The sequence below is a fragment of the Hordeum vulgare genome, chromosome 3H (assembly GCF_904849725.1).
Source record: "Hordeum vulgare subsp. vulgare chromosome 3H, MorexV3_pseudomolecules_assembly, whole genome shotgun sequence".
Taxonomy (NCBI): Eukaryota; Viridiplantae; Streptophyta; class Magnoliopsida; order Poales; family Poaceae; genus Hordeum; species Hordeum vulgare.
The window spans coordinates 590536133-590559063 of NC_058520.1; the positions used below are offsets into that span (position 1 = coordinate 590536133).

A 22931-nucleotide genomic window follows, 5' to 3' on the forward strand; every position below is an offset into this window, starting at 1 on the left:
AGATGCCGTGATTCCACTAAGGGACCCTTGAGGGCGGTCACCGAACCCGTACAAATGGCAAACCTTGGGGGCGGTTACCGAACCCGTACACGTGGCAACCCTTGGGGGCGGTTACCGGTACCCGTACAAATTGCTCGGGGCAATCTCCACAACCTAATTGGAGACCCTGACGCTTTCCCGGAGCTTCACACCACAATGATTGAGCTCCGAGACACCACCAAGCTTCTAGGACGCCAAAGCATCCACGAAGAACAATATCTAGGGTACTAAGTACGAAAGGTAATAAGCTTCTCAACCTTCACTTCCACGTATCACCGTGAAGAACTCAAACCGATGCAACCAATGCAATGGCAAGAACACACGAAGTGTTCAAGTCCCTCACACTCAAATCCCTCCACAACAACGAAAGCTATGGAGAAATATGAGAGGAAGAACAAGGAGCTCACAAAGAACTCCAAGATCAAGATCCAAGGGGTTCCCCTCACATAGAGGAGAAAGTGATTGGTGGAGATGTGGATCTAGATCTCCTCTCTCTTTTCCCTCAAGAACAAGCAAGAATCATTGGAGGGATTGAGAGTAAGCAAGCTCTAAGAATGTCAACAATGGAGGTAGAACAAGAGCTCAACAGATGGATAAGGCCAAGGGGGAAGAAGACCCCCTTTATATAGTGGGGGAAGGAATCAGACCGTTACCCCCACTCTCTGCCCGAGCTGCAGCGGTACTACCGCTGGCTGCAGCGGTACTACCGCTGGCACTCCAGCGGTACTACCGCTGGCTCCTCGTAGTGCAAAGGCACTACTACCGCCAAGAAAGTCTTCGCAAAAAGGTCCGTCCACGAACAACCACTAGGCAGGCGGTACTAAGCTCCTGGAGCGGTACTACCGCTGACCAGGGGCGGTACTACCGCCAGCCAGCGGTACTACCGCTAGGGCCAGCGGTACTACCGCCAACTCTAGCGGTACTACCGCTAGGTCCAGCGGTACTACCGCTCGCCACTGAAACAACCATAACTTTCGCATACGAGCTCCGAATCGAGCAAACCCAAGCTTGTTGGATTCAGGACGACAAGAGCATGCAGATATGAAAATCTTAAGACCATGCAGATATGAAAATGCCAATGATATAGAGATGTGAGATCTCTATGAATGAAGAACCGGCAAAAACTCCAACATCGAAAACATCATAGTAGATGCATATGGACTCCGTTTTCGATGAACTCGAGCTTGTCACGAAGATGACCATAAGCTCTAAAACTCGTAAAGAGAAACACCAAACAAGAACCAAGAAGTATGATGCAAGGATGCAAATGGTTTGAGCTCTCAACGAACGATACGATCAAGCTACTCACTTGAGAGCCCCCCTTGATAGTACAACAATCTATCCTAACCAGAGAACCTATCAAGGGCAAACCTATACCTTGCACCTCTTCCTCTTGAGCTAGATGATGATGATCTTGGCTTCCTCAAGATGGACCACCTTTCTTGATTGCGTTGGCTTGATGAAGACTAGTTGATTGCTCCCCCATACTCACTATGGGTGAGCCACTCTTCAGCATATCTTCACAAGTCCATTGCCACCACCATGGACAACAAGCTTCAAGTATGATATCTTCGTGCTGATCCACTTGAACTTGCACATCGCAATCTTGATGACGATCACAACTTGACGTCATACTTCATGGGTTGTATGATATCTTCTCTTTGACGCAAGCCCATGGAAACACACCTAACCCCCACATAGAATTCTCACGAAGACCATGGGTTAGTACACAAACAGGTAATGGACAATGCTTACCATACCATGGGATCACTTGATCCCTCTCGGTACATCTTGTACGCTTTGTGTGTTGATCATCTTGATTTACTCTTTGTCTAAGATCTTGATCAACCATGTGTCTCTATGACCATTCTTTGGATAATACCTTGAATACCACTTTGGTCATCATATAAACTCCTTGAACCCAACAGATGGACTTCAAGAAGTGCCTATGGACAAATCCTATAAATATAACTTATGGCAACCATTAGTCCATAGGAATTGTCATCAATTACCAAAACCACATATGGAGATATATGCTCTAACAGTTTCCTTCTGTTTGAATAAAGGTATCCACCTGGCTTCTCCAGGCTTCATTGAATCCCTTCATTCACAAAGCTTGTTGTAGGAAAGACCATTTTACTTTATCATATGCTATTTTGAAATCCACCTTGAAGACAACCCCATCTAGTTTCTTGGAGTGAATTTTGTGAAGCGTCTCGTGTAGGAAAACAACCCCTTTTATGATGTGTCTACCCGGCATGAAAGTCGTTTGATTGGGTTGCACTACAGAATGGGCTATCTGCTTCAACCTATTCGTTGCAACTTTAGTAAATATTTTGAAACTAACATTGAGCAGACATATCGGTATGGACTGCTCAATGCGAGAGGCCCCTTCTTTTTTGGCAACAATGTAATTGTTCCAAAGTTTAGATGAAATAATTGTAGCTTCCGGCAAAAAGATCATGGAACATGGACATGACATCACCCTGGATGATATGCCATCACCTCTTGTAAAACTCCGTTGGGAACCCATCTGGTCCAGGAGCCTTGTTTTGTTTCATTTGCATAATTGCTTCATACACCTCTTTTTCGGTAAACGGAGCGAAAGCACCTCATTCTCTCCATCATTGAGTTGTGGAATGTCCCCTATTGCTTGCTCATCAAGAGAAGTTTACGTATGGAGGGACTTGTTCTCTAGGTGGACCTGGTTTACATACGGAAGGACTTTTGCAAGGGGTTTACTCAGTTTTTTCTTGATGACATGTACACATGTAGAGACCTATATGAGCCTTATAATTTCAGTGTTCTTTTCTAATGAATCGGTAACTTTAAATGATCTACACCATAAAAACATGGTCCCACAAGATAAATGGTTCTTAATTACTGATTAATGTGGGAATTTTTAGGGAGTGCCAAATTGGTATAAGTATAGATAGAAATATAGATATTTTGGTATAGATGTTGCCATCCACTCATTCCCTATCAAATCATCGAGCCCATGATCCCGTTCCCACATAGTCTCGTATTTAAAAATCACTGGGGCCTGCATCCATGCACGTCACAGTAGCTGAGGAAGAGCGCTGCATGGTTGGACGTAGCTACTGGATTAAGCACTCGGCTTGCATTTGGGAAGGCGATGCTCCACCCAGGGCTCGCTACACATTTGTTCAACCTGGCGGCGGTAAAAGAGCAACCGGTAATCTTTTTTTCAAATGCGCAGAAACTGATCGATAACCAATATATCATGTAAACCGCTTGTGTCTAGGGCATCTCTGAATGCATCCATTCCCTCCCGACTGTGTTACCCACACCATCGTGTTCGTGAGCTTGCAAAACTTCATTGAAATCTCCAATGACATCCAAAGGAAGATTCCTAGTGATCGCAATGCCCCTTGGCATGTCCCATGCTTTGTACCGTTCTTGCTCCTGCGCTTCTCCATAGACAAACATTAACCTAGTCCTAGTGTTGCCAAATTCGTCAATTTGAACATCAAGGTGATACTTTGAGTAACCAATAATCTTGACTTCTATTGAATTATACCATAATGAGCTTGATAGATTCTCTATTCTCGATCTCTCTATTTGAGTCTCCAAAATACAAAACATAGAGGGGGCATGGTACTTAAGCCTGTAGTTCTGTCACAGGTTTGCCAATCACACGATAGTTCCAAGAGAGTAAACTCATTAGGCTTGACTGTGCTCCTCGTGGGAGTCCGCCAATTTTGCCAAAGGATTCTACCATCACCAGTACTATTCTTCTGAGCATGTCTCTTGTCAGCTAACGGTTCTGGACCTCTTGGGGTCTTGCTTCGGAGGGGGCTCAAAGGAATAGTTCATGCAGGAACAACGAGCAACTGGTTCTGTTCGTGCGTCCTAGAGAATAATGGCAAAGCTACTACTGCTTTGCTCGTTGAAGAGATGAAGACCAGACACATCGCACCAATAGGGCAATCGCTCATACTTAAGCCAAGTAGATCTGCCACTTTGAATCCTGGATCATCGAAACCGCGTTTTTGAGTGCCTTGAAAACATTGATCTTTGCCCAAATATGATAGAAATTTCATTCGAAGTCTTGCGACCGGGGCTCCGCAAATAGAAGATCGCCCACATTTCCTTCCAAGGCCAAACAAGATGAGCATACTTGTCTGGCACATAATGTATGTGAGCCCACATATTGAGCTTGTCCAACGCCATTGTTGACGGGTTTAGTCCCACATCGGTTGTGGGAGGAGACATAACACGACTTATAAGAGTGAGGGTGTCCCTTCCTAGCAGGCAAGTCTTTTGGGAGAAGAGGGCCCAAGGCCTGTCATAAGTCGGTGTTGCTCTCCGGTTGGACCTGTTGACGCATGTGGGTCGGAAACGCTGGTGTTAGCGGACCCGGGATTGCGTAACAAGTGGTATCGGAGCCCAGATGCCCGAAATAAATCTCGGTGAGGGGGAGATTGTTGGGTTTAGTCCCACATCGGTTGTGGGAGGAGACATAACACGACTTATAAGGGTGAGGGTGTCCCCTCCTAACAGGCTAGTCTTTTGGGGGAAGAGGGCCCAAGGCCTGTCATAAGTCGGTGTTGCTCTCCGGTTGGGCCTGTTGACGCATGTGGGTCGGAAACGCTGGTGTTAGCGGACCCGGGATTGTGTAACAACTGTTGACGGCTGTGTGATTCCATCATTGGGCATGAGGATAATCGTGATTCCTCTGAAATTCCAGGGGCCGTCCTACATCACGCGCTCCCAATCTCCCTGTCAAAAGAACTGAACGGTGTAGAGATCCAGAACTAACTATACCGAGACCACGACAATCCATTTGGCAGCCTTAGATGGTGCTTCTAACTCATCCTACACGACATCATCCAAGTCCTCCTTGCGAAGCCCTAGATCCGCCATCTTCTCTAGCTCAACCGTAGGTCCCGTGCCCGGCGCAGCCGAACCATCCATTGACATCTTGAGGAACCATCAAAAAGGTGTATTTTCTTTTCTTTTTTTAGAACTTCAAGGCATATAGGTATGCCTTAGGGATTGGGCGCCAATGTTCAAAGGTCCAAACACTGGGCCAACTGGGCCTCAGTTACAATGAGTGAACATCCACCCCTGGGCGAAAGGCTCTAACGCAAAGCCGTACCATCCTCCGCTCTCAGCGGTGAAGTACATCCCGAAAATAAGTGATAGTCAATGTGCATGGCAGTGCTGGCTCGTCAGCTACAGGGAGCAGCCAAGGTTATGTGTACTGGTGCATCTGTCCAGAGTAGCCAAACAGCGGCTAGATATGCAAGTGTCTCTACGTTTATGTTCATGATGTCGGGAAATGTATTTCCACATGCCTCCTATTCACAACATTGTGTGCCATTTTCAGCTCACTGTAATTGTCATTGCGCGCTCGCGCTTTTCTCTTCTTCTTCATGTTGTTATTTTTGGTGCTAGTAGTATTCTGAATTCCTGATAACATACAGTGTTCCTTTATAAGGCGAGTTCTTAGACAATGGACAGCTAGTGAATGCAATAGCTAATGCCTTCGTGCAATATAATGCACCAAAGGACAAGGTTGGTGCACGCATTAGAGTCCATCCAGCAAATATGGAATGAAACCAACATATTACTATAAAAGAATATCTGAACGTTCTGGTTCATCAATCCCGTAGTCTCTAGATGTAATAAAAAGAGAGAAGAGGGATTTCCTAGGCAGACCCCGCAGCTTTGCATGTGCATCGATCTCCTGCATGCAATCACCCAACGCTCGCCAGTTGCTTAGTTGGCCATGGCCACTGTGGTTTATTAACCGATTCATGCATCACCATGCCGTACTACAATGTTTTCTGAAATCCAGTGCGGTCTCCATGAATTTGAGGCGCCTTGCGAAATGTGACACAGGCTCAAAAGTTTGGAAAACAATTGTATGACCAATAGGACTAGAGATATTTTCACTTAACTATATAGCTTCGAATATGTGTTATCTCATAAAATGTTTAGAAATATATCATATGGTAATGCCAAAGAGTAAACGTAGTACTAAATAGTAAACTTTTTTTTCGAATTGTACTTCAACAGTAAACTAACCATGTGTTCTACTTAAAACCATCATCGTTCTAATATTTCATGGAACAATTTTTTAAAATCCATCGAGTCTATTCTCACAAAAGAAAATCGACTATGCCTGTCATGTAATGAAATATGTTTGTAGTATAGCAGAAGAGCACAAAACAAAGAATTAGTATTGCTAAAAACTAAATTACGTGTAATGTGTTAATCCTATTAATTTCTTTAAAAGTAAGTACATGCATAATCGAGTAACACCGTTGTACTAGTAGGGATTGCATTCGATACAACGTTAAAACGTAAAAAGAACCAGACTTTTTGTAGCAAAATAGAGATAACCCTATCTAATTTTTCATCCGTCTATTTTGATTTGGGGCTTATGGCTTACTTCGTAATATATTCAGGGATGACCAGATGAGGCTGCTGCAGCAGAGAAACAAATGGCGATGCCCCGCCATATGGCAGACTTGTGGTAGCCACCTGACATATCCCGACGGCTCGTCCTTCCTACAAGTAGTTAGGCAGCGCCTCCCTATTCCTCGTTCATGAAGTCATTTTTTAGAGAGAGAAAGATCTTTTTTACAAAAATAACCTCTGATTTGTATTGCAACCGAACAGTGGTACAAAGCATCCCAACAAGATAAGAAAACACAAACATGTCCTTGGCTGACGGCGTGCTGCTACCACCTCTCCCACATAGAGCCGGTGTGACCTTGTAATCTTTAGACGGGTCGACACAAATGGTAAGTCTTCAACCTCGGCCCTAGAGGACCAGCACGGCGGCGAGAGAGGAAGGTCGGCTATAAGTTCACCACACTGGCGACACGACATCTCGGAAATCCTTGGAGGACCCCCGCAAGCACAAGACCCTGCCTCCGCACCAACGATGCGGAAGACACTGGCAACCTGATGGAGTGGGAGGGGAGAGCGAGGCTCGCAAGGCTAGGACACCAAGACCGCTTCGTCGCCCAGCCCGAGAACGAAGAACTAGAGCAGTCCAAAAACCCAGAAGGAAGAAAATTATCCCACAAATTGCTTCTGCCTCCAACAAACCTGAGATCCAAATCACTTCTCGATCTGTAGATCAGCAGGAGAGGAAGCTCGTCCACATGCCAGCACCACCAACGTCAGAGCAATATGATCAGCAGGAGGGAACATCGACGAATTTCAACAAATGATGATGCAAATAGTTTCTTAGAGATATGTTATGCACAAAAATGCATGCTGCAGATATGTTAACTATATAATTCGTCAGAGCAAAATATAAACTCATCAGACAAAATTATTGAATCTGCGAGCACACAAAACTCTCTAGTTTCGCGGAACCGCCAAAAAAACAAGAGCAATTTACTCTCACATACCTACGATCACCACTAGATATTGGCAAAGAACATAGAACTCTTGAAGATCCAAGGGCCCCCACCTCTCAGCGCCAAGACGGCAGCCAGTCAAGAGGGGACCAAAAAGTTTCTCTAGCAGTTGCAGCTGGAGTAGTTTCGATGTAGTACAGGAAATATTGTAATGGTAGAGTAATTTGAGAGGGGATCCACTGAATCCCTACAGGGCTTAGTACATTTCTAACCGATCCCTCATATATAAAATTTTAGTCAAGTTTTTTTTTACTTCACTAACCGATCCCTAATATATTACGAAGTAAAAAAATCATTTGCATTTAATTTTGGCCAATGAAACACATTTTATTGCTACTTTATTTCATTCAATGACATTTTAATACATTGGAACACATAATTCTTCAATTCTTCGCTATGAGAACAAGATGAAAGAAAAAAAAACTATAATTAGATATTGTAAAAGATATCCAACTTCCATAACTGTTGCCACTAGTTGGATTAATATTTTCGCTATGTCTTCATTGCTGATATGCAGCTTCTCGAGCTTGCACACTTTTTTCTTCTTTGGTTCCGAACAAGTAGATGCTGCTTTGCATCGAGTCTCGTCTCTAACCTCTATTCAGGCAACCGTCGCTCTTTATGACCGGCAACAGTGAGCCGACGAGTCGTTGGGCCAGTGTCGAGACCGATCGGCGGCCGCGCATGTTTTTGCCGGAGAACCGCCGACAAGAGAGATCAGACAGGCCACAGGAGGAATCAATACATGCATGCGACGTGAAGCCGTCATCATCGGAGCTATACAGTTTGATACCCGACCAATCCATGGCAAGGCGCGGTCAACGACGGCCGGATGCGCCAAATCCGGCAGTTGATGTAGAAGCTGCAAATCTATCGGTTGTGCGTTGGCTATGAGGCAAGAGCTTACAGAGCGTCTGCGGTGGGGGGTGGTGGCCGGCGGGGAGTGGGAGGGGTGGTGTCGACATAGATGCAGCGCGGGATTAGTGCGGAGAGACAACGAAGGAAATTGGATTTTTTACACAACTGTCGAGCGGTGGAGTAAATATTATGAGGCCGGACGCGGCTGAGGATAATTTAACCTCGAGTAGCCCCAATTGAAAATCGGCTAGATGCCGGTTAGATGAGTAAAGCCAAACTTTTACTCCTCTAAATAATTAATAGGAATCGGTTAGAAATGCCCTTACTTCACTGTTGGGAATTAATCCCCAAAACCGAACTCGGCCAAAGCCAGGTGGGAGTACATAACCCATCCCATTCTCGAGAGCACAATTTTGCAGGCTTCGTCCTTGATATAAGCAGATTGAGCTGCGCTCCATCTCCTCGGTGGCATGCTGGCGTCATATACTCCAACCTTAATAGTGAGCTAGCACGTATTCGTCCAAACCATCCCTAGCTTCCATCAACCATGGCCGGTGGCGTCATGATGAACACGGCCGGTGGAAAGCCATATCCAGGCAAGCTCACCCTGTACGTCGTGTTCACCTGCGTCGTCGCCTCCACCGGCGGCCTAATCTTCGGATATGACATCGGCATCTCAGGAGGTGTCACGTCCATGGACCCGTTCCTCTTGAAGTTCTTCCCAGAGGTGTACTGGAAGAAGCAGGAGGCGAGCACGAGCAACCAGTACTGCCGGTACGACAACCAGCTCCTACAGGCCTTCACTTCCTCGCTCTACCTCGCCGCCCTCGTCGCCTCCTTCTTCGCCTCCACCGTCACCCGCGTCCTAGGCCGCAGGTGGTCCATGTTTGCCGGCGGCTTCGCCTTTCTCGTGGGAGCGGCCCTGAACGGCGCAGCACAGAACATTGCCATGCTCATCGTTGGACGCACATTGCTCGGCGTCGGCATCGGGTTCGCCAATCAGGTACGAGGTTCACTCCATTGACTCTTGTGCATAAGATGTGATGTGTGCGTGTGCAAGTATATCTATATATGTCACCATCAAAGTCACATCAGTTCCGTATGAAATTATATGTTGCCCTCAAGGTCACATCACGATTTTGTATGCAAGTATATGTCGCCAAAGTTGAAGCCAGAAATTTCAAAGATCTTGACTGCTTTGTTATTCTGCGTCACTCGTTTGTATCTTACTACCTCTGTAACTTAATATAAGAAGTTTTTTTAACAGTATGATGGTGTTCAAAAGCGTTTAATATTTTGATACCCAGTGAGTAGCTATTGATTAGTTACATTTACAATTGCATCAACAGGTAGGTACGCAGATATGGGAAGAGAATGAGACATATATGCGGCACAATTCATTTCTTTATTTCATTTGTTTAGGATATGCATGGACCTAAGGGGAAGATATATATATATATATATTGAAAATGAATCAACATCAAGTACTAAAAATAGTGTAAAAGAAAAACATGAACTGAAGTGGTGCTAGGTGATGTCTTCTAGTATGTCGTCCATGTCTACCCCACTGCGTTACTATGTGCGGAAATAAATCGATAATTGTGCAAGAAAGTATGAAACTATATATTCATGGTGAATGTAGCCAAAACCATCCAATATTATGTGCACGCCACATAATTTGGGGCATATAGTGAGTACATATGATGAACGAAGTGTGTACAAGTACAATTGAATGACAATTTGATACGCATGCATGCAGTCTGTGCCGTTGTACATGTCGGAGATGGCACCAGCACGTCTACGGGGCATGCTCGGCACCGGTTTCAACCTCATGATCACCACCGGCATCCTGACAGCAGAGCTCATCAACTACGGTACCAACAAGATCAAAGGAGGCCATGGTTGGCGCTTCAGCCTGGGGCTCGCGGCTGTGCCAGCGACGGTCATCACGCTCGGCTCACTCTTCCTCCCAGACACCCCCAACTCACTGATGGAGCGAGGCCACCCAGAGGCATCCCGTCGAATGCTACGCCGTATTCGTGGCACCGACGACATTGGCGATGAGTACGCTGACCTGGTGGCCGCAAGGGAGGTGTCAAAGCTAGTGCAACATCCTTGGCGCAACATTGTGTTGCGCAAGTACCGTGCGCAGCTCACCATGGCCGTGCTCATCCCCTTCTTCCAACAGCTCTCTGGCATTAACGTCATCAACTTCTACGCACCCGTGCTTTTTGAGACGCTCGGTTTTAAAGGGGACACGTCACTCGTGTCGTCAGTGATGACGGGCGGCGTCCTCGTGCTTGGCTCGCTGGTGACGATGCTCATCGTCGACAGGCTGGGGCGGCGGAAGTTGTTCCTGCAGGGTGGCGCGCAGATGCTAGTGTCTCAGGTCGTGGTGGGGACGCTAATCGCGGCAAGGTTTGGGATGAGCGGCGTTGGAGAGATGCCCAAAGGCTACGCGGCGGCGGTGGTGCTCTTCATCTGCTTGTATGTGGCCGGCTTCGTGTGGTCGTGGGGGGCGCTAGGGTGGCTGGTCCCAAGCGAGATCTTCCCACTTGAGATCCGGTCGGCGGCGCAGAGCATCAATGTGTCGGTGAACATGCTCTTCACCTTCGTCATCGCGCAAGCCTTCCTCACGATGCTCTGCCACATGAAATTTGGGCTCTTCTACTTCTTCGCAGGATGGGGGGTGGTCATGACCGCTTTTGTCGCACTCTTCCTGCCGGAGACAAAGAACGTCCCCATCGAGGAGATGGTGCTCGTCTGGAAGGGGCACTGGTTCTGGAGCAGGTTTGTTCGAGACGACGATATCCATGTTCAAAAGCCTTGAACGGAGATGAATATGACATATCATGAAAACCTCGTCATACATGACATCATCCACGTTCAATATCATATTAAAGCATCTTCAATAGTTCCCTCAAAAACCACTTCTTATTTCTTATAATAAGTACATTTAGGGTCTGTCAATGAAGTTATTGGATATGAATGTTGTGCGGCTGAAACAGTTTCCCTTTAAATTCGATCATATAATCTGTTTTTTCCTATTTGTCTTTACACTAATGCATACATATATAGACAAAACTATTTGACCATCAAAATAAAAAGAATTGTCTTCAACACACACTCCCTTCTTCCCAAAATCTTAGGCACCTAATCTTTCTCAAAAGTTCTGAATGTCTATGGCGTGTTCGCACCGAGTTCCTGAGATTCTCTCTTGTATGGTCAGAGTAAACTAACCATAGCTAATGGTGGATTAGCCAACCATGTTTGTAAATGATATCATGGAAGAAACAGTTTCTAACAATGGCCAATTATTTGCGGGAAGCCATGTGCTAATTTCCTTACCGAAAGCATAGACACCCTACATAATAGGAAGGAGGGAGTATGATTCATCCTTATTTGAAATCCAGAATTATGGAAATTTAAATTCACACATAATTAATGGTCGAAATGCATTCAAAGTAAACATGAGGAGATTCAACGCCTATGTAGGTCCCACACGTGCTTCACAAGGTCATCATATAAAGTTGTTCGTGCCCTGTGGAGTCTTCTATCTATCGATGCACTTGGAAAACAATCTCTGAAGAGAATGGTCAACCCTGCTTGGGTTCACAAGACTATATAAATTTTCTTTCCCTCATTCTCATACCAAAAGTCCTATGGCTGACCTCGTTCGGTCTTATATGGTCATATTGTGCATGATGACACAAGTCATCATGCGCCATAAAAGCTTTTTATCTCACTAGCAAAAGAGCCCATGCGTTGCAACGGGAGAAAGAAATATCACACACTCTTAATTTATAAAAAATGGTCTATAATTTAAGAATTTGTAGTTACGACACAAATAAAGATGGTCTTATCCTACAAAAATGCAGTTCAAAATTTCACAGGTCTTCTATTTTAACACGGCTTGCACGTAGATTTAATACGTACAAAGAATCAGTCAAGTGACCTTCAGTTTCATCTCTAATCTTGATTTTGTTGACGTGTTCTTCCCCAACCCGGATGAGTACCGGTATGAAAGAAAGACGAATAATGACTTATTTATTAAGATTGCATCCTAGATAGTATTTTTATGAAACGTTTAATAGATAAAATAATATCATATTTAAATTCTACATATTTTTCTAATCAAATTCCATATATAATATGTTAAATTTGAAGTTACGGTTTAAAAGATATGAGTATTTTAAAAAATATTTAATATATACTACGAGTTTAATGTCATAAACAGTAAGGGTTTTTTTATAAAATCACTTCGCTGGGTTTTCCGACCGAATCGATAGCCTCTTTATTATTATGTAAAAATAAAGATAATCTTGTTGGGCCACAAACAATAGCGAATCAAGCTTCGACCAAATGCTAGTGTGACATCTTTCCTACAGCGGGTTGATTCTTCAAGGCATGGCATCGAGTCGTGGTCATGCCCAACAATTAATCAATTTTTGTGACACACCCACCACCCATCTGATCACCAACATCGAAGATCTCACCGACATCATGGAGGACGCAGCCGAGGAGCACGAGGGCAGGGATGAGGAGATGTGCAAGTTTGCGGACAGCCTACAACCAGTCATGGCACTGTTATGCACGTGGCATGCGACCTTTCTCTAGGAGTTCTACATGGTTGATACGCCGAGGTTGATGGCCAGTGATGAAAAGCATCTAATTTTTTTTGAAATAATGTATTTATGCTAGCAAGGGAAAAAATACAAGGTGATGTAGAATCTGATCATCATGCAGAATCAAATTCAAAGTACAAGTCAAAAGGTGATGTAGATGGGTCTTGTACGACCTATGATTGATTTTCACTGCCCTAGAAGTGCGCCCGGCCTGTTGGTAGCCATGTCTTCGTCATATATAAGTAGATCAGTCCCCTAGTGTTTTTCTGGGTTTTTTAGTTAAAATTATTCATTGTGAGGTGCTTCGATTGTGTCGAACGACTTAGCCAAGACTGCTATCGAAACCCCACTTTTATCAATATTTTGTCTATATCCACAATATTAAGATTGCTTTTATCATATTGTTTCTCTTTCTTCGGTGGGTTTTAGGAATAGATCTTCATGCTTATGATAATCTTGTTTCTGGTATCGCAATTGAACTCTAGGAAATTAGTTTAGTGATTTTTAAGTAGCGACTTGGTTGCATGCTGTAATTGTATCGTGAATCGATAGTGATCTTCTAAACAAAAGAACGTACCACAAGACATATTACAACGGAATTGATTAGAAAACTGCCCCCCGCGTCACTTCCTTCCCATGGCGACACGGGTAGCGGCGGCACATGTCTAGCCTTTCTCCCCTCCTCCTCGCACTCAACCTCGCCGCCGCCGGTACGTAGCTCACCTCCGAGAAAAGCCGGAAGGGACCCGACGGCATCGGGCCTTGTTCCTCCACTCGATAGAGGCTAGTTCACGATGGGCAACACGGGGAGGCATCTGCTGGTGAACGCTTGTGTGGTCCTTCTCTGGGCGTCGTGTAGGTTGCCTGGAAGATCACCAGGGAGGCGTCCGTGCACGACAATTATTGTGGCTGCACATGCAATGGCTCTTTGGCCCAGACCGAGGAAACCCGATTTGTTTGCTCCGACGTTGGCCTTCAAGGTCTTTTGTCATGCAGTTTTGCTCCCTCTCTTGCAGCATGGAGGCGTGCAGTTGGGTGTGACAGTGTGGTGCGCGCGGTGCGCACATTGCCGTGGTGGGTGCTTGATTTGGGTCACGAATGTCCTGCGCCTGGAGTAAGCTTTGCTAGAAAAGCATCTATCGGCTATCGCTCGTTTGTGGTTCGATCACGGGAGCTTGGTTGTGCTTTGTGTAGTGGCAGGAGCATGTGCCGTACGGCATGGTTGGCCTCGGTGACACAGCGGCTGCATGTTGCTGTTGGCATGTATAGGTGGCGACGTGGCTTGTTGGAGTCCTCGTTGCGGTGGTGCTGGTGGTGGTGCCAGTGTCGAGGTATGCAATCCACCATGGTCAGGATCGCCACTGCTAAATGCGAACGAAGCCGCAACTTGGTTTCATAAGGTTCGCAGCAGCCTTACCCCTACCCAAGGTCAGAGGTGGCAAGGCATAAGGCTTTGGGCAAAATCTTTGTTCTTTGACAGGGGTCGTTGCCAGGGATGTTGGCGCCCGTGGGTGTCCTCCGTGGAGGCATTGTCGAAGAGTACTTCCTTACAAGGGCCATGACTGGTTGGAGTGGAATGGACATCGGAGGCTATTAGATTTGCCGAACCACTCGCAAGTTTTGCTGGGGCGATGGAGCGCACTCCTGTGCGAAAGCATTGTTGTGGACCGGGGTCGATGCCAATGATGGTGATGTCCTCAGCCGTCATTTGCCTTCTTGAACACATTTCTAAAGACCTTGCTCTCAATCTCTCTGACCTTGTTTTCTTTTCTTTTCTTTGTTAGTATTGTGGTCTTCCAGCCTAGTTTCACTTATAAAGCGGGTCATTGTGTATTTGTTTTTCCTCTCTTATTGAAACTTCCTTGCACGTCAAAGAAAAGATCATGCCACCTTTGCCTATCAATTTGTATCAAGCCTTACATCACACGATCAAACCCATCCTGATCTAGTCGGATTCCTCTAAGGCACTGTTTATTCTTGCTGGGAATATGTTGACACGTTCCGTGTATAGACATCCCGCAGTGAAAACCAAAGCACTCATGGAAGAGAGGGAGTTTGTTTCCCAAAAAACATAGGAAAGAACAAAACGGTAATCCTCTTCTGAGCACGGGCTTAGCTGCTCCCGGTCAGAAAAAAAATACTACAAAAATTCACAAAAATCTATTTTTTTTGTGTGGTAGATAATTTGATGCATGAGGTCCGCTTCAAATTTCATCTCATTTGGACATCTGAGCAACTCTCAGCAAAAAAGATAAATTTGGTCAAAAAATTTGTAAACAGTCAACCTTTTTCACAGACCAAATTTTGTCTTTTTTGCTGAGAGTTGCTCAGATGTTCAAATAAGCTAAAATTTAAAACGGACCTCACGCATCAAATTGTCTACCACAAAAATAAAATTAGGAATTTTTTTAATTTTTCAAGAATTTCTTTTTATTTTTTTCGTGAGCCCGGGTACAGATGCACCCTGGTGATGAAACGCCCTGCCCAACAAAATAAGATTGCAAATCGGCTAACTAATACATTCCTATAGAGTCTACTACGGTTGTATGGATGCATAAGGCTGGCCATAGTGGGAGTAACTTAATCTAGTATCATGTACTTGGACTAACAAACATGTTTATGTGACAGACAATTAAAGAAAAGGGTTAGAGTAACATAGATGGATAACATAACATGTTAAATGCTATGCTGCTATGTGTTATGCATGTCAATAAATAATGACATCTATGATACTAACTTATGATACTATGCATTATAGAGATAGTATCATACAATAGTATCATATGCATGATACTATTATATGATACTCCCCATTATGACCAGTCTAAAGGTCCTCGGTGTATCTAGGAACATGTGCCTGTCAACTGAAACCCTCTTATCATGGAAAATAAACTCCCATCTTTCCCTGAAAAATAAAAATCACCTACCGCACTGGTCACTTTGTTCTTTGAAAAAGGGTTTCCCCGCTTTGTATTACAAAGCAACCAACCAAACCATTCAGGGATAGGTGCTGGGGCAGAAGCAGCACAGTTACACCCAAAAGAAACGACAGAGAAAGAGCAAAAGAAATAAATATCGACAACGGCGGATCAACAAAAACGAAGAAGCCTCGCGACCGTTGCGCCCACCGAGGATCCTCCACTAGGCTCCAAGACTCCGAAGCGCCGGCACCAATCAACACCTCTAAGAAGGATCGTGACAATGACGACGCTGCTGCCAAGGGTTTTCCCCGATACACGACGAGGCGAGAGGAATGGTAGCCTTGACGCCCTCCGAAAGGTCGGGTGGCACCCACATGCACCACCGCCCTGGTGTCGGCCATGCCGACAGGGGTTTCCCCCGATCCCAACCCGCACCTTGGGCATTTCGGAGTCTGCCACCAAACCAACCACCACCCTGCATCAATGCGGTCTTGAGGCCCCCACCCCGTCTCACCAGGACACCGTGAAGTGAGGACAGAATCACCCAAACACTGGTCGCTAGCTTAATTAAAGTACCCATCACCGAACCGTAGGTCCTGACCACACCCTCTGGAGAGCAGGATGCCGGCCGAGAAGGAGCGCCAATCTTGACTTTTTCTTGACTTGGGTTGCGGCAATATATAAATAAAGCGCCGGCGCCGGAAAGGAAGGCTTCGTTTAGCTTATTCCTCCGTTCCGTTATTTGTTTGCTTCACGTGGTGAAATCAAATCAGTGGTGTATCTAGGTGGCAGCACTAAGTACATACTCCTGACAATTTGCTTGCCAACAATTGGAAAGAGAAACATCTGTATCCCTTCTGTTTCCGTAGCTCTAATTATGCGCAACCATACACGTAGTATCCTGTATAGTAGGAGTATAAAAGAAGACAAACATCCATTTTTTCTGACATCGTCTGTGGAAGAAGCAGACTGAGCTGAGCTCCGCTCCTCGGTGGCCCGAAGGAAGCCCGGCACTATATATTCTACTTTGGGAAGGGGGGAAGATTGCAGTCAGTAACTCTGATCAGACGGCTATGGCTGGCGGTGCCTTCGTGGACACGGCCGGCGGAAAGCAATACCCTGGCAAGCTCACCCTGTACGTCGTCTTCACCTGCGTCGTCGCCTCCACCGGCGGCCTCATCTTTGGGTACGACATCGGCATCTCAGGCGGCGTGACGTCCATGGACCCCTTCCTCTTGAAGTTCTTCCCGGAGGTGTACCGGCAGAAGCAGGCGGCGAGCAAGAGCAACCAGTATTGCCAGTATGACAACCAGCTGCTCCAGGCCTTCACATCCTCACTCTACCTCGCCGCCCTCGTCGCCTCCTTCTTCGCCTCCACGGTCACCCGCGTCCTCGGCCGCAAGTGGTCCATGTTAGCCGGCGGCTTCACCTTCCTGGTGGGAGCCGCCCTGAACGGCGCCGCCCAGAACGTCGCCATGCTCATCGTTGGACGCATGCTGCTTGGCGTCGGCATCGGGTTCGCCAATCAGGTAAGATCACTGTTCACTACGTTGATTCTTCTGCATGATGCCATGAGCCCATGACATGAGATGTGTGTGCATCCGGAAGATTCAAAACAGGCTGACTCATTTAGCTATTTCGGTTGTATATATGTCACCCTCAAAGTTAACATCGCAATCCCTTATGCAAATATATGTCGCCCTCAAGGTCACATCAAAATGCCGCCGTATGCAAATATATGTCGCTCAAGTCCAACCAACAAATTTCCAAGAAGTTTGACTGGTTTTTTTTTAATGGGAGGTTTGACTGCTATGTTGTTTACATCACTAGGTCGTGTTTTAGTTACATGATACCGGTTTACAGTTGCCGCTGAAGAAAAAACTTGATTATTTGCCCCCCCCCCCCCCCCCCCCCAAGATTGACAAATGGAAAATATATAGCTGTTTGAAATCAATTATTAAAGTTAACATGAAAAAAGTTACCCGATTATATTTTAATGGAATAACACTCCAAAGTATGTACTCTCAAAAAATTATTTGTTAAAAGAAAAAGTCGTTAAAACTTATTTTTCTTTGCTCCAAGTGTCCAAGTAGATCCAACCATGCAAAAAACTAATCTAAAATATTAACTTGTGAGTCACATCCATGACTTGATACCCCTTAAAACACATTAAGACTTGGTGAGGTGGCACGTCTTGCTCGCTCGTAGCATCCCCGATGATGGCTTCGGCGATGTTGGACATCTTGCTTGGTCGGTATGCCTCTCTTGTTCCGGGCTTGTGGGTCTCTTGTCCTTGTGCTCCGGGCATCGTGTTCATGCAACTTTGTTGCCGTGTCACGTCTTGTACCTTAATTTGTATCCATTCCAGTTCCTTCTATGACTTAAAATTACACAAACTTTGTGTATTCGCGTAAAAAAGAGTACATGCAAGACTTGATGAGGTCGACAATTAGGATTATGTGGAAATATGTATGCGGAGATAGAGCTAAGAGTGGGCGCTAGCTATTTAGATACAAAAAAATACTGTTGTATCAATTGGTATGTTGGCAGAAATGAAAACAGAAGGAGACATATATTGGCACATTCATTTCTTCATTTTATTTAGTTCGGTTATGTACCAATGGGGAGGAGTTATATTTGAAAAATATAAACAATCAGCTTCCATTTACAAATGAAAAAGTACAAAATTGCTACTCCTGGCGGTTCTAGCCCGCAGATCACCGTGGTTGTTGTCGGTTTGGCACCACCATGTTTCTTGCTAAAAAATCTCAGCAAAAAACAAAATACTCCATTATTCTATTGCCAAAGCAAAAAAATGTGCCGGTTCCACCAAAATATATCACCGATTCCAGCAATAGTAAGGTCATGTACAATAGTGCTATTTTAGAAGAGAACTTGAAAAAAAGGTTTTGCCTTCTCTTATTTAAGAGAAGACAAGAGATGATCTCTTAGCATAATATGTCTCACCATGTTTTTAGGAATAACTAATTATGGAAGATAAGGCTAAGAGAGACCCATTGTAGACTTTTTTTGTCAACTTTAAATTACATGCAAGATTTAAGATAAGACTATCTTATCAACCATTATACATGCCCTAAGCGTGAACGCCACAACTCGCCTACAAAAATATCGCCTATTCCCAGGAAAATATGTTGCCGCTTCCAGCAAAAAAGAAAGAAAGAAAATTGCATGCCCCAGAAAAACGGTGTCAACATTGTCCGGTGCCAGCTCCAATCGTAGGTGGTTACAGCTTTTTCGCAGGGCCGTTGCAGCAGCAAATCTCTTCGGTTGCAGCAAACCTGACTGCTGGTTCCTGCTTCGCCCGACTCCGCTTCCAGAAGTAAAAAAACTATGGTTGCAGCACCAGAGCCCGGCCGTTTCCACTGCAGGGTTGCCGGTTCCAGGAACACAACTTTCTAGTTTCAGCACTAAGTGATGCAGGACTGGCTGGTTGCAGCAAACATAGCCGTTGGTTCTAACATTGCCGGTTCCATAAAGAAATCTTTGGTTGCAGCATCGAAACGCACGGTCTCCATCTCAGGCGGTTCTCGTTGTAGTCACCATGGTTGTTGGTCGCAGCATCGCGGGACCTTGGGTCGCAGCTCAGAATTGATAGTCACCACTTGATGCATCTCTAGCAACCGTCAGTTGTAGCTGGCCTCCCTCCCTTATCTCCTGCGGTGGATGTTATTGCCACCGCATCAGGGCATGTACAACGGTACTGACTCAGCTGTCTATAAGAGCTACCAACTCAGATTTTTTAGGACGTGGAGGAGAGAAACTAAGGAGAGAGAAACAGTCCGTCGGTAGGATTAACGACGATCTGCAGTCCTTAAAAACCGCTCGCTACAGACGTCAATTTTAGCGTTGTACTATCAAATACGTCTGCAGAAACTACAATTGCCCCTTCTACAGACAGTAAAAATTGTGGGGATGTGGGGTCGGTCGGAGGTGGATGAGATTTAACTTGGTAGATTAATTAGCATATTTCCTTAATTTTAGGATGTTACAGATAGTAGAAAGGACCATCTGTTGTATGAGATGTTTGTAACGTTGTCTATAGATGACGTGGAGGATCGTTGCAGACAACAGCCGATCTGAACCGATATACATGCCCTCATGGAAGATTTGCCTTGGCGGACTTTGAGGCGAGCACTTGCAGGTGATTGTAGGTGGTAGATAGTCCATGGCTGCTTGGGAGAGAGGGGACAGCGAGTGCGAAGGAGAACGATCCAGTCAGCCGTAAAGAGACAAGGTAGAAATAGGCATACGATGGGTTGTTGGCCACATGGAACGGGTGGCGCATGAGTCGGTTGTAGGGCGCGCGGGGGATCCAGTGCCTCGCTCGCAACCAACCCGAATTGTATTGAATCGTTTACCATTTTTAAATATGATGTGTAGCATTGTCTTCTTTTTTTAGAAAGATGGCCAGTGTTGTTGCGTTGTTGGTTTTTCGGCATAATATTTTTGGGTCATGTCTCTTTTTTCCTTTTTCTAATTTAACTGTGTCTCCTTAATATATTGACTAACTGTAGATTATGTTGTTGGGTGTAACTACATATCTCTTGAAAAAAGTGTCAGTATATGGAAACAATTATGACATATAATCTCTCCGTAATAATAAAGCATCGTTCGCTTCTATCGTCCGTCGTGTCACTTTTATAAAAAAACCTAACGTTTCCTTAAATCAACCCGCAGTCCGAATTTATGTTAGAAAACGAATCATTTTTTTTTTTGCATTTTTCAGAAAACCCCCTGATGTTTCCGGTAATCAACCCGCAGTGAGGATTTAAGTCAGAAAAAGAATTATTTTTTTGTATTTTTCAGAAAGACCCTGATGTTTCAGGTAATCAACCCGCAGCCCGGATTTAAGTTAGCCGAAACCTTTTTTTTTGTTTTAACAAAAAAAAACCCTCACTTTTTAGTTAATCAATCCACATTTTATCTAAAACAAAATTATCCATATCTTTTAAACCGTAACTTCGATTTTAATATATGAAATTTGATTAAAAAATGTGTATAATCTAAATAGGATGTTATTTTTAGCTGTTGAATACTTCTTAAATATTATTTTTGATGCAAACTTAATCTGTAGTGTACGGTCCTTTTTTTCGCTATTTCCGACGATGATACGAATTGCAATAAACATCCATTAAATTAAAACCAAATTGAGAGAAAAGAAAATATCGTTAACGACACATGAACACCTTTGGAAAACCTCGTGGGGAGAAACAACATATTTCTCATCTTATTCCGAGTGACTGTACATTCAAACGCGTTTTCGTTGTTTGAGCACTAAGGCCATCGTCGACAACACAAATGTGATGCCATGTGAAAATATATTACGTTCAGAACGTGTGTTATTTTCTCTTCCGTTGCAATGCATGGGCTCTTTTGCTAGTACATATTTAGTTAGTCAAATCAATGATCTAAAACTATATGCATGCCCTGTAAACTGAGACGGTGGAAGTAGTCAACACATTGAACATATTGAATGATTTATTTTCATTAAAAAATCTATCTCGTATTGAAAATTATATAACCAAAAAATCAAGCACGCCACATGTTTCAACTGAATGATTATTTTCGTACGTATCCATGCAGTCTGTGCCGGTGTACCTATCGGAGATGGCACCTGCGCATCTCCGCGGCATGCTCAACATTGGTTTCCAGCTCATGATCACCATCGGCATCCTGGCAGCAGAGCTCATCAACTACGGCACTAACAAAATCAAAGGCGGCCACGGTTGGCGAGTCAGCCTGGCTCTCGCGGCTGTGCCTGCGGTGATCATCACGGTGGGCGCACTCTTCCTCCCAGACACCCCCAACTCACTGATGGAGCGAGGCCACCCGGAGGCGTCGCGTCGAATGCTTCGTCGTATCCGAGGCACCGACGACATCGGCGAGGAGTACGCGGACCTAGTGGCTGCGAGGGAAATATCAAAGCAAGTACAACATCCGTGGCGCAACATCCTGATGCGCAAGTACCGCGCGCAGCTCACCATGGCTGTGCTCATCCCCTTCTTCCAGCAGGTCTCCGGCATCAATGTCATCAACTTCTATGCGCCTGTGCTGTTCGAGACCCTGGGTTTCAGGGGAGACGCGTCGCTCCTCTCGTCGGTGATGACCGGCGGCGTCCTCGTGCTCGGGTCGGTGGTTTCGATGTTCACCGTCGACAGGCTGGGGCGGCGGAAGCTGTTCCTGCAGGGTGGTGCGCAGATGCTGGTGTCCCAGATCGCCGTGGGAACTCTTATTGCGGTGAGGTTTGGGACGAGTGGGGTGGGAGAGATGCCCAGGGGTTATGCGGCTGCGGTGGTGCTCTTCATCTGCGTGTACGTGGCTGGCTTCGTGTGGTCGTGGGGGGCGCTGGGATGGCTGGTGCCGAGCGAGATCTTCCCGCTGGAGATCCGGTCGGCGGGGCAGAGCATCACCGTGTCGGTGAACATGTTCTTCACCTTCGTCATTGCGCAGGCCTTCCTCACCATGCTCTGTCACATGAAGTTTGGGCTCTTCTACTTCTTCGCTGGGTGGGTGGTGGTTATGACCACCTTCGTCGCGTTCTTCCTTCCGGAGACCAAGAATGTGCCCATGGAGGAGATGGTGCTAGTCTGGAAGGGACATTGGTTTTGGAGCAGGTTCATCGGAGACGCCGACGACATCCATGCCGGTGTAAGTGTGATAGCATCGACCTAGATGATAAATTTGTAATGAGTCGTTCGTGGACACATTTGCTTTGCTTCGTTGATTAATTTCATCTAAACGTACGCCATTGAAAGGGAGTTATCTGCGAACCGGAACCATGAGTTGGTTTCGAGATCTTAGTGGTTTGGATATCTTGTCCAGTCAACTTGTTTGGCACTAAATACTTTGTTAGTATTGTTGTTGTATACGTACACACTATACGCCTCACCGGAGGGAAAATCAGGTGCCGCAGTTGATGTGATCACAATATGAGGTGGACACTACACGAGGTGGAGACTGCATCATAAGTTATGTGCTCATGGCCACCGTATTCTGACTTCTGACCGGTGTTTCCGTTGCTGGAAGTTCGTATCCAAAGCTAGCATATGATGATTTCTCGGATC

The 22931-nt window shown here is 45.3% G+C and overlaps 2 protein-coding genes across 2 annotated transcripts; both read left to right on the forward strand.

The window, feature by feature from the left end:
• The first annotated feature begins 8847 nt into the window (after nt 1–8847).
• LOC123440891 (sugar transport protein MST3-like) lies at nt 8848–11130 on the forward strand. The gene is made up of 2 exons (XM_045117436.1): nt 8848–9303; nt 10060–11130. The coding sequence occupies exons 1-2, from the start codon at nt 8848–8850 to the stop codon at nt 11128–11130; spliced, it is 1527 nt and encodes a 508-aa protein (XP_044973371.1).
• Nucleotides 11131–16875: 5745 nt separating this feature from the next.
• On the forward strand, nt 16876–22667 carry LOC123440892 (sugar transport protein MST3-like). The gene is made up of 2 exons (XM_045117437.1): nt 16876–17375; nt 21451–22667. Exons 1-2 carry the CDS (start codon nt 16920–16922, stop codon nt 22537–22539), a joined length of 1545 nt encoding a protein of 514 aa, XP_044973372.1. The 5' UTR covers nt 16876–16919; the 3' UTR covers nt 22540–22667.
• The last annotated feature ends 264 nt before the right edge of the window (nt 22668–22931 follow it).